At 40.9% G+C, this 12,336-nt stretch overlaps 1 protein-coding gene across 1 annotated transcript; it reads right to left on the minus strand.

Moving 5' to 3' along the window:
• Positions 1 to 368: 368 nt before the first annotated feature.
• LOC306962287 (uncharacterized protein) lies at positions 369 to 10,625 on the minus strand. Its single transcript, XM_079555396.1, has 7 exons — positions 10,544 to 10,625; positions 10,327 to 10,457; positions 8,154 to 8,344; positions 5,625 to 5,729; positions 3,461 to 3,599; positions 2,040 to 2,190; positions 369 to 565 (listed from the first exon to the last, which is right to left on the minus strand). Exons 1-7 carry the CDS (start codon positions 10,548 to 10,550, stop codon positions 423 to 425), a joined length of 867 nt encoding a protein of 288 aa, XP_079411522.1. The 5' UTR covers positions 10,551 to 10,625; the 3' UTR covers positions 369 to 422.
• Positions 10,626 to 12,336: the final 1,711 nt, after the last annotated feature.

Genomic DNA, 12,336 nt, shown 5'->3' on the forward strand with positions numbered 1-12,336 from the left:
CGCCTCGTAGCTGCACTGGCCGCACGTCTAATGGAATCGGTTTCTGGTATCGGGACCTCATGAATCAGTACGAGTATGAGTACAAGCATGTGGTATCGGTATCGGTGCATCCCTAATGATTACGATACAAGAGAATGTACTGCACATAGCTTCACAAAATGACACAAACTTTTGAATAAATAGTAAGTAAAGTAATCAAACGTGTATTCAGGAGTGGTGAGGTAATCTTCTTTTTCAACAAGAAACGCTGGACATGAAAGCACGCACTGTTTACTAACCTGTCTGCAAAATGATCCTGAGATTATGACACTGTAAAGTCACGACATTGGACGCTGTGTTATTGCAGGTGAATCTCGCATTAATGATCATGGAGAGTGAAGCCAGAGCCCTGTCCCGGAGGTGGGGAGGCAGAGAGAGCAGAGTTAGAGGCACCTCTCCTGGTTGGAGTCGTAGTTGACGGTGAAGGACTTCTCGTGGTACGGGAGGATGTGCAGGACGGAGTTTTCGGTCGGGTTTTCCACGGTGGCCACCGGCTCGGCGCTGCAGCTGTACTTCGCCTCCTCGACTGCAACGCAAGGGTCAGACGACAGGATCAGGCTCAGAGCGGGAGGCATTAGTTAGATCAGGAAGTCACGCGTGCGGATTGTACCAGTAGGTTTCAGTTCAAACTCAAATAGTATTTAGAGTGATTTCAGAATCTAGTAGCTATGCTCATATTTAAACTTTGGATAACTTCAAACTACTGTAGTTTCAAGTCTTTTAGAGATGAGATTCACTTGACCCCCACCTTAACCAAGTGCATTTTCTCCAGTTCAGCTTTACCCAAATCTAAAGGTTTGCAGCCTAAAGGCTAAAGTAATGCCTCATTTGAAACCTCCAAAACTGAACTAGAAGGATCTTTTTCGTCACATTACTGCCATGTTGTCATTTTGTTTCATTCATTTCATTTTGTTTCATTTCGTCACTTTTTAAAAAAAGAAAAGAAAAACGAGATTTGTGTCCATTTGCACCTAAAATATTAGGTTCATTTATTAATTAACATTTCAAACCCTCTCCCAGCGGCTGGAACATTGACACCTTTTATTTTGTCGGGACAACAGGAAGTGTTTCGTTGCTGTTAGCGGAGCTTTGACATCATTGTCACTGCAGGTTTCTGTTTCGTTTTTACCGCGGTCCGGATTATTTGTTGTTATCTCGTGTAAAAGGCGAGTTTAGACGGAGCGTTTGTGTTTGTGATCGATCATGAGACTGACCCGAGAGAAGACGAGACGCTCGCGCTGATCGGAGGAGTTATTTTGAGATGTGGGACTGACCTGCACACGGAGCAGCTGGACGTGCTTTGAAGACGCGATGGAGACTTTATTAAAACCTGGAGGGTCACATGACATTTGTTGCCCTGTTTCCAAATATCGTCACAGGAGGTTTGAAAAGTGGCTAAATCTGTGTCAAAGTTGCGCTCGGATCAGCTCCTCCGCAGCGTCCCCCTCGGCCCGGGTTCCCGTTTGTTTACTTCCTGAACGTGAGTTTTCATTTACACGAGTATGAGACAAATTCCTAACATGGGGAATATTTCTACCGCTATAGTTTCTAATAAAAGCCCCGGCCTGTTTTAGAGACCGGCTTTAATTTGCCTCCGCCAGCCGCAAACCCGGCCACTGTTAGAGACCCATCCTCTAATGGAATACAGGCCAGTATTAGAGAATTTACAAGAATCAGGACATTAGAAATGCGTTTAGAGCCTTGAAAACTAATTTATCAGAAAGTTAATAATGGAAGAATGGAAAGGTTGAAATCGTTTAATATAGAGTTTTACTATGATTAAACTGTTACTAATCTGAGTATAATCCGCCCTAGACTGATGTGTGTTTTTCTATTTTATTTATAACCTATAATGCACCTTTGTATAATAAAAAAGGGGGAAAAACTGCATCTAAAACATTGAGCACTCATTAAATAGTGCTGTAACCTTTGCATGCAGTTTTTTAAGTGCTGTCCTTTCATGAACCACTAGAGGGAGTCAGACTCCTGTAACGCCTCACCAGTTAGGGTCAGGATGACCGGGACGGCGCTCATGGGTTTGCTCTGCGTTGACACAACGACGTGCGGCGACGGCACCACATCCTCGGCCATCAGGTACACGTGATAAACCCCGACCGCAGCGTCACCGGTGAACGTGATCGAGCACTTCTCCTGAAACCACCGCAGAGAAACCTCAAGACTTACACACAATGATAATCAACTCATACAACTGAAGGAAGAAGAAGAAGGAGAGCAATAAAGGAACACAAACACAGATAATCGAAGTATAATCTATGTCATTTCTAAACATTTGCATCTTTCCATTAACCTCTTGACTAGGGCTGAAACAACTAATCGATTAATCGACAACTAATCGATTACTAAAATAGTTGTCAACTATTTCAGTAATCGATTAATCGTTTTCTAGTGAACACAGACTAAAGTAGAGCAAAAAAGACATAAAAATTCTGTATTTTGGATGAAAACCTACTTTGTTTTTAAGGTTAGGGTCTGCAGTGTTTTGTACATTGTAAATTTCATAAATATCTGTCTTTGTCTCGTCCAATCAGAAAGCAGAATTAGCACAAATAGCCTTGTACAAACGTTTACTTTAAGTTTACTCCATCAACATGTCCTCAAGCGCCGCCACTTTAGCTCTATGTGATAAAAAAAATGGAAAAAATACAATTTCCATGCACCTTTCACAGCCAAGCGATTAATCGATTAATCGTAATAATAATCGGTCGATTAATCGATTACCAAAATAATCGTTAGTTGCAGCCCTACTCTTGACTCCCGCCTGAACCGAGAGGATCTTTTTCCTCACGTCATCAGATTTTTTTTCCATCATTTTTTTGTTGGGTATTCAAGTCATTTTTTGTCACATTTTTGTCATTTTTTCGTCAATTTTTTAATCACATTTTTGTCACATTTCGTAATTTTTTTGTCTTTTTTTGGTCAAATTTTTGTCATTTTTTTGTCACATTTTTGTCATTTTTTGTGTCAAATTTTAGTCATTTTTTTGTCAAATTTTTATCAATTTTTTGTCATTTTTTGGTCATTTTTTTGTGAAATGTTTGTAATTTTTTTGTCAATTTTTTTATCACATTTTTGTCACATTTTGTCATTTTTTTGTCTTTTTTTGGTCATTTTTTTTTCATTTTTTTGGTCAAATTTTTGTCATTTTTTCGTCAATTTTTTATCTTTTTTTGTCCTTTTTTTGTCACATTTCTGTAATTTTTTTGTCAAATTTTTATCAATTTTTTGTCATTTGTTGGTCATTTTTTTGTCAAATGTTTGTAATTTTTTCGTCCATTTTTGTCAATTTCTTGTGACATTTTTGCCACTTTTTCATCAATTTTTCATCACTTTTTTGTCAATGTTTGCTCACTTTTTTTTGACACAAAAAACCAACATGAAGAGCTCGAGAAGCTGCGCTGACCTGATTCAGCTCCAGAAAGGAGTGAGGCTGACAGTCGGTGCACTCGTCCAGGTCCGCGCTGGCAAAGCGGCAGCGAACCCGGTCCCCGTCCAGATCCTTGACCGACAGCGGGAAGTGGTGGGGGCACTTCTCATTGGCCCTGGACAAAACATACACGGGTCACACACGGGTCACGCACGGGGTCACACACGGGGTCACACACGGGGTCACACACGGGGTCACACACGGGGTCACACACGGGTCACACACGGGGTCCCACGGGACACTCATCCTTGTGAAGAATTTGGAATAGAAATGTGTTTGTGCCATTTTATTTAATTTTAATTTACTTTTTCACTCTTTCATTGCTTGGAAACAAAAACAATAACAAGGTACATGGCCTTTAACCTCTTAACTCCCACCTGAACGGATCCCATTTTCTCCAGTTTGGCTTTCCCCTAATCAAAAAGCTTCTTGGGAAAAAAGCGCCAAAACAGCCACAAAAAAATGAGAAAAAAACAAGGATGTAAACGCAACAAAAAAATGACTAAAATTCAACAAAATGTGACAAAAACGCAACAAAAATGTGACAAAAATGTGATAAAAACTCAACCAAAAATGTGACAAAAGTTCAACAAAAATGTGACAAAAACTCAACAAAAAATTACAAAACTCAACCAAAATGTGACCAAAAAAAAACAAACATAAAAAAGGTGTCACAACACAGCAACAACGCGAGGAAAAAGATCAGTTTTGTGGGTCTTTCAAATGAGGTGTTACACAGACCTATATAATGGCCAAAGAGGACAGAATGCATTTGGTTCAAGCGGGTGGTAAGAGGTTAAACTATTTTAAAGGGGCTAAATGCAAGTTGGCCATTTTATACTCACTACTGCCACCTCGGGTCATACGTGTAACTGCACCTTCTATATTAAGCTCGTGCATGACGGCGCTTCGGACCCGAATTAACACCTTTCTGAGTGACAGTGCAGGATTGTGGTGAACAGGTCTGGGCTCTTTCTACACATTAGGACATGGCTGGAACATGTAGGGGGAGGAAAATATTTAGTTTTAACATTTTTAAACTCCATATAGTCCCTTTCACTATAAATAAATGACCATATGTTTATGTATTAATTTTCATTTAGTTACTCATTCATATTATTCATAGGAAATGGACCTGAAGTGGGAAGAGTATCCAAAATATTTACTCAAGGAAGAGTGACATTCATTTTATTATGTAGCGAAGTCTGACATAAAATAGTCTATGTTTTTTATTTTTTTAGATAAGTCAAATGAATAACAACTGGAAGCCGTTTTCATATGACAATGTGAAGTTTGTGTTTTACTCACCGTAGGAAGAGAAACCAAATATTTAAAAGCCCTATGCCGAATGAAAGACAGCAAAGCGATGTGAATGTAGATGTTTGCAGCACATTTTTGCAGATTTCTGATATCGCTTCATCATCGTTATTGAGAAAGTTTCCAAAAAACTGTCAACTTTTCTAAAATACTTAAAGAGGGGGTATTATGCTTTTTTCAATCCCATAGCACCAGTCTATATAACACTACAATGATGATCAAACCTTCTGTTGGTCTGTAAATGCAGTAAATTAGAATAACGGCCTTGTATAAAATGTCTCTCTCAAAATGGCTGTAGTGAATGTCTTGAAATAGGCGTCTGTCTCTTTAAGAACCTCTGAGCCTTTCCGACACGCCCCCTCCACACGCTGTCTGTGGCATCAGTGGGGAGGGGGTTCTGCTGAGGAGCAGTGGTTGGTTACTCGGCTGGTGACGAAAGCTCGGAGGCGTCTCCAGGAGGTGGGGGCGTTCCTAGGAGGACTCAGGCAAACCTATCCCTAAAATGGCCGCCATCAGAGTTTTTACAGATTACTCAAAAATACGTGAATGTGCCAAGGCAACACTTCAGGCATGTTTTTAATGAGGGAGTGACATAATAACATGATGGAAAGCTTGGAAAAGTCAATTTTGCATAATTTCCCCCCTTTAAGGACAAAGCACACCTTATTCCCTTACCAGAAGAAAAAAAAAGATCTTATATCTTCAAAAAGTTACTGATCTAAAAGAGCTCCATTTTCTACCTGTCCTGTTTAATACTTTGAAAGCAGCCGCCTCTCGCCTGTGCCGTGTGTGATCAGACGCTCAGGGTGGAGGAGTTGTTTACCTGAGAGGAGGAGGGAGACCCACAAACGCCGGGGTGTTGAGTTTGCCGCTGTTGCCGCGAACCACAGGGTCGGCTTTCAGAGCCACGAACATCTCAGAGGAAGACCTGGGAGCGTTCAACAACATCCAGGTTTTAGGGCAGGGAAGGTGAGTGATGTCACTGCATAGCAACGGCACGGCAACAGAGGCCAAATGAGTGGAAAGTCTGCCTTTTGATGCTGTTATATTATCTAAACTCTCCATTGGTTTCCTATTATACCTACAGGAATTCAATGATTTATCAAGGGAGGGGAGTTGTGCTTCTTCAAATCTTCTAAATGCTACACCATGAAAAAAAAATATAGGGCAGCACATCAATATGTTTCAGTAGCAGTTTGTAACAAAGATTTTTAAACATTCAAACATTTTAATACTAAAAAAATAAATAAAACAGATTTTCTGAAAATATTAATCGATTTGACTTGCCAACTCGATTTTTTTGCCCAGCCCTAAGTGTGGCTGTAGTTTAGTTTATTATTATGATCCCCATTAGCTGTGCTTTACAGCCAGCTCGTCTCCCTGGGGTCCTTGTTAAAAGCATACATATACAAAACATTACAACAATACATTATAAAAAGAAAATACAACAAGTACAATGTATATTTGACGTCATTCTGCATCCTCAAAGATATTCAACACCAATATAGTTCTTCAATTGTTCTTTAAAAACAGATTTGTGGTCTATTCGAACCAGGTTTAGTGGCAAGACGTTCCATCCCATCATAGCTCTATAGACAAAAGTGCTTTTGAGAAAATGTGTATTTGCTTTGGGAATTGAAAACCTTCCTTCTGATGCATGTCTAGTGTTATAGCCGTGTGACTCCCTGTTGTTTTTAAATTGACTAAATAAAAACATAGGATTATTGAGTTTTAATATTTTCCAAGTAGAGAATAACAATGAAGCTCAATCTTTCACCTTAAGCCCAGATCGGAGAGCATAGTTTTTACAGTGGTTCTATAAGAGCAGTTCAGTGTCAAACGGGCAGCTTCATTCTGCATCAGTTGCAGTAGTGAAGGTATGGCGAGTGTTGTCACTCCGCTATGAAAGGATTAAGCTTAGCAAGAGATGAAGAGGTGAGGAAAACATTTCCTCGATACGTAGGAGCTCAGGAAGAGCTGTCGCTGAAAACAACCACTGGGGAAGATCGGTTTGAGACACAGCTCCAAAACAAAGAACAAACTGATGTTCCTTATTTTAAACCTCTTAAACTCCAACATAACTGAGCACATTTTCTCCAGTTCGACTTTACCCAAATCTAAGCTTCTGGAAAAAAGCGCCAAAATAGCAATAAAAAACACAACAACAACGCATAAAAAAAAAAAAAAGTTCTGTGGGTCTTTCAAATGAGGCATTACACTGGCCTATAGGTGTGAGCTCCAGTCGAAAAGCTTTTAGATTCGGGTAAAGCTGAACTGGAGAAACTGTGCTTGGTTAAGGCGGGGTTTAGGAGGTTAATTGTATTTATACCATGGTCTGAGTGAATACTCGATTCTGATTGGCTGGTGCATTATTTTGGTATAACCGCACACGTAGTCCGGTAGTTAAATCACTGGGATATCGCTCCGCTGTGGCATCGCCATAGCAACGCATGACACAGCTGAATCAGATAAAGGCGTAATTAGTGACTGACAGGAACGTATGAGATGGATTTTGGCCAAAACAAAACGTTTGCTAAATGTTTGTAGAGGAGAGTGAGCAGCTAGGTTAGCTACTGTTAATAACATATGAGCTTTTACATTTCTATTGAAAACGGTTAAGGCTATTCATCATTTTCAGGCGTACATAAAATGATCCAGCATTGAAGCATATTTGTCTGGATTAGTAAAGTCAAACATAAAAGTTTGAGTTGGGGGGGCCCAGGTGTGAGCGACTCCACCGCAGCTGTTTCCATAAACAGTTGAGCTGGTTGAGCTAGCTAGCTAGCTTCAGGTTAAACAGCGTAAAAGTGAAATAACTCCTGCCCACGAGTGCCGCATATCGGTGTTTACTTCCAGGGAAAAGTGTTTCCGGGTTAGTCCTGTTGTGTTGTGATTCTGTGCTGATGTTGTGTCGTTGAGCCTGACTGAGATCCTCGTAATAGCTGCGGAGAATGACTCGCTCTGAGACCAGCCTTCAGTGACCGGCTAATAACCCACACAAAATAGTCCCGTAGTCTGGCAGATTTAGTGAGTTTAGTCAATGAAAAAAACATTTATTATGAATGTTACGTTTGTGGGACCCTGGTATAAGCGGATTAAACAACGAGGAGCCGCGTTAGACGTTATAATGACTCGTCGTGATGTTCTTGACTCCGCGTCGTGCATTAAAACCGTCTAATGCGGCTCCTCGTTGTTTAATCCTTACTTAATGGTTGTCAGAGTAACTCCTTTGTATTTTAGATGTTTTTTGTTTTACTTTTGCAGGAACAGACTAATGTTTACATTTGTCCTAATTAGTCCCAGTGAACTCCTCCTGTAGCTAAAGCTCAGTGTCATGAACATGCAGCTTTACCCCAGTGTGACGGTGCCGGAGAAGTCCGCGGCGAGCGTCTTCTGCCAGTGATGCGAGCACCAGCCTGCCCCGGGTTTGGTGCCGGTGAAGGGGACGGTGTTCTGCTCCACCAGGCAGTCCTCTCCGTCGGCGCACAGCCCCGTCACGGCCGTGCACTCCCCGGACACGATGGCGGTGAAGTGGGCGCGAACCTGGTGATTACATGAGACGACAGGTCCTTATGGAGTCGCACGAAACACAGAATGCAGACAGTCGACAAGGCGCTGACGTCAATGAAGAGACAAGGACTGTACAGACGGAGCAAAGCACAGTTACTACATCATATTTGTCTGAGAATGTAATGGCCTTAGAAAATACTAAAACTTCATGTAAGTTCATTGTCAAATGCTTTTTATTATTATGTAAAAAGTGCTGTGTTCTTTCCAAAAGGGAACAATCCTATACCATCATTTAAAGCTCAAAAAGTCACAAGAGGTCCTGGAGGTACCCTGACCCTCCACTGTGAGGTCCCTACCACCGCTTTGGTAAACTCCACTATCTTTAAAAGGACTATACAGAGTTTAAAAATGTTAAAATTAAGTATTTCCCCCCCCTACATGTTCCAACCATGTCCTAATGTGTAGAATGAGCTCAGACCTGTTCACCACAACTGCCTCTGAAATCTTAATTAGCTTAAAGGGGGGGTATTATGCAAAATCGACTTTTTCAAGCTTATTATGTCATTCCCTCATTAAAAACATGCCTGAAGTGTTGCCTTGGCACCTTCACGTATTTTTGAGTCATCTGTAAAAACTCTGATGGCGGCCATTTTAGGGATAGGTTTGCCTGAGTCCTCCTAGGAACGCCCCCACCTCCTGGAGACGCCTCCGAGCTTTCGTCACCAGCCGAGTAACCAACCACTGCTCCTCAGCAGAACCCCCTCCCCACTGATGCCACAGACAGCGTGTGGAGGGGGCGTGTCGGAAAGGCTCAGAGGTTCTTAAAGAGACAGAGGCCTATTTCAAGACATTCACTACAGCCATTTTGAGAGAGACATTTTATACAAGGCAGTTATTCTAATTTACTGCATTTACAGACCAACAGAAGGTTTGCTCATCATTGTAGTGTGATATAGACTGGTGCTATGTGATTGAAAAAAGCATAATACCCCCCCTTTAAAAATACACAAAAATAGACTATTACCTCTTAACCCCCCCACTTTAAACTAGTGTTTTGTTGTGGTGACATCATGGTTGGAGCTCCACTTATCATTGGCTGCCCATGTCGGCAACTGGCCAATCAGGGAGCGGCCCACCTTTCCCTTCCTATGAAAAAAAAAATTGACAGTGGAGCCTGAACTGGAGCGACCTCACAGTGGAGGCCTCTCAAAAATCCTGCACATTAACCCTAACCCTCTTAAAGGAATAGGCCACCGTTTTTACATACTGAGATATGTTCTTACTTTAGCTTTGACGAGTTCTTTAGGACCTGTCTGGTCTTCACCCGTGCCTTCAGTCACGTAAACCCAGCGCAGACGGCGTTAGCATTTAGCCTCTCCCTCTCTCCTCTATAGCTCCAAAACAGGTCAAGATAGAAGCTACCAAGCTCTTCCACGTTTTCCCTATTTAAATATACCAGGAGTAGTTCGAAATCCGCGCAGTAATCTTCACTTTACTGTGCGGTATTAATCCTGGTATTATTACGCCTTACAATATAGTCCCCCCTTTTATCCGCTTAGAAAATCCACATTGTTTAATTTTGTGTAATTATACTTTGTAGTGGAACACTTCACGTAACCATATTTAAATAGGGAAAACGTGGAAGAGCTTGGTAGCTTCTATCTTGACCTGTTTTGGAGCTATAGAGGAGAGAGGGAGAGGCTAAATGCTAACGCCGTCTGCGCTGTGTTTACGTGACTGAAGGCACGGGTGAAGATCAGACAGGTCCTAAAGAACTCTTCAAAGCTAAGGTAAGAACATATCTCAGTATGTAAAAACGGTGGCCTATTCCTTTAATGGCTTTTACTTTATACTTATTAACTTTCTTCCACCACTGGTATAATCAAACAAAACGCAATTCAGGTTTTTCATGACAAAACATCATAAAGTATCTCATCAACGACTAAAATTACTTCGTCGCGTGGTCTTTTGGAGTCTCAGCTCTAGTTGTATTATTTCTTAGAGACGCCACTTACAGTCTTGCCCTCAGTGGAGTCCAGGGGCACCACGTGGACGGTCATGCCCAGAGGGGGGCTGCCGGAGGCGGGCCGGGCCAGCCCCAGGCCCTGCAGCAGGATCGCCAACGTCAGGAGGGAGGGGGAGGGACCTGGAGGAAGGGAACAGGTTCAGCACTGAGCACAAAGCTGCAATTACGTCTGTGCACACGTATGTCGGGGTTTACATTAAACATACCCATCATAGCGACACGCAAAGCTCCAGGCGCTCACGTATGGGCCGCTGTCGTCTATAGTCTCCTGAGACGCTTTAGGAGCTGTCAAGAAGGCGAAAGAAAAGAAAAAACGAGTTAGCGATCCGGTACAGCGGGTGCAGCCGAGGTATGTGGACACTGTGGGGATAATAGGCCTCGCACAGAGACGCGGCGCTGTTAAAATGATGACTTTGTTTCAGTGACACTCAGATCATAAATACATTATAGCTTTTGCTGTGACACACGCAACATTTTTGTGAGTAAAAATGTGTAAAACAGACCATATTTGTGGCGAAAACCAGTGTTAATTTTGACAACATATTTTATTTTAGTTTTAGTCTTTTGATTAAAATTTAATTTAATTTTAGTCGAGATTTAGTCAAAAAAAGCTTTTCAATTTTAGTCTAGTTTTAGTCGACTTTGCATTTATAATGTTCATTATAATCATATTTAATCAAGGTCCTCGACTTCATGGAGCTGCTTCCACATGAATAAAGCACAAACCTGTTCATTTGGCAGAGAATCTATGTGATATGAGGCTTTTTCAGACTTTTTCAGAAGTTTGGATGATTTTAGTCTCTCCTTTTCATTTTTATTTAGTCTTATTTTAGTCGACTAAAATATCTGGACATTTTATTCATAGTTTTAGTCTCATGAGAATCTTTTGATTTAGTTTTAGTCACATTTTAGTCACAAAAATATCACTTTGACTAAAATTAAGACAAAATATTTTAGTCGACGAAATTAACACTGGCGAAAACAATCAGAATAATTGATAAAGATGGAGAATTCTGAGCATGATATCCACTTTAAAAATGTTTAGTTGCTTGTAAATCGTCCCTTTTGAATTATGAGGTTCTATCTGCGTTCTGAGTTGTTCTGAGACGTTTAGGTTCTAAGTTTTGACCATAACCAGGGGCGGACTGGCCATAGATACAGACGACATCTCATCATCTCATTTAAGCCAAGGGGGAAAATAGAATCTTTAGAGAAACACAATTTTTCACTCTTTTTAGCCATTTTCTGATGGAATATGAACTTATTTATCACATAAATAAAGTCAAGTGTAATTCGGGCCTATATGGATATTTTGTCGCAACAGATTGTTCTGTAGAAGTGAAAAAACAGCAGTTGTAGCTTGCGCTAGCTAACCGTTAGCATTAGCCCGATTCTAACATGTAGCATCAAGTTAGCATTCTCAGTTATTTATGTATTTATGGGCTGTTGAACCACTTTGCTCCTCCCCATGTCTTTGTTTCTTTATTTAGTAGAAAACTATATTCATAATTCAGCATTTGTTAAAGTAGTTTTTGAATAATTAAGAGAAAATTTACATTTTTTCAAAATAGTTTTCCCCCTTAACTGTTTTAAAAAGTGACCATATATGGGCAATTCCAGAGATGCCGCCTGTATCTATGTCCATTCTGGAAGAGCACAGAGGGGCCACTGGCTCTAGGGTCACCACCGGTCCCGCCTCAACCGAGCTTTACCCAAATCTAAAAGCTAGAAAGAAAAGCATCAAAATAGCGAGAAAAAGAGGATGAAAAGTCAACAAAAACGTGAGAAAAACACGGACAAAAAAACGACAAAAACGTGAGAAAAACACAACAAAAAATGATGATTTAAAAAACAACAAAAATATGACAAAAATGTGGCGACGTGACGAAAAGTTTCCATCACTTTTGTAGGTCTTAGCTTTCAAATGAGGCGTTACATTGTTGCTCTCCAGTCGAGAAGCTTTTAGATTTGGGTAAAGCCCAGTATGAAAAAAAACATG

The sequence above is a fragment of the Gobius niger genome, assembly GCF_951799975.1.
Source record: "Gobius niger genome assembly, chromosome: 4".
Taxonomy (NCBI): domain Eukaryota; kingdom Metazoa; phylum Chordata; class Actinopteri; order Gobiiformes; family Gobiidae; genus Gobius; species Gobius niger.

Bases quoted from the DNA above. Each gene is read 5' to 3' on its own strand.
- LOC306962287 (XM_079555396.1), bottom strand. The intron at 5,730-8,153 runs GTAAAGCTGCAT...GAACGCTCCCAG, and splicing joins TCCGGCACCGTCACACTGGG to GTCTTCCTCTGAGATGTTCG. The intron at 566-2,039 runs GTGAGGCGTTAC...CTTGCGTTGCAG, and splicing joins GGTCATCCTGACCCTAACTG to TCGAGGAGGCGAAGTACAGC.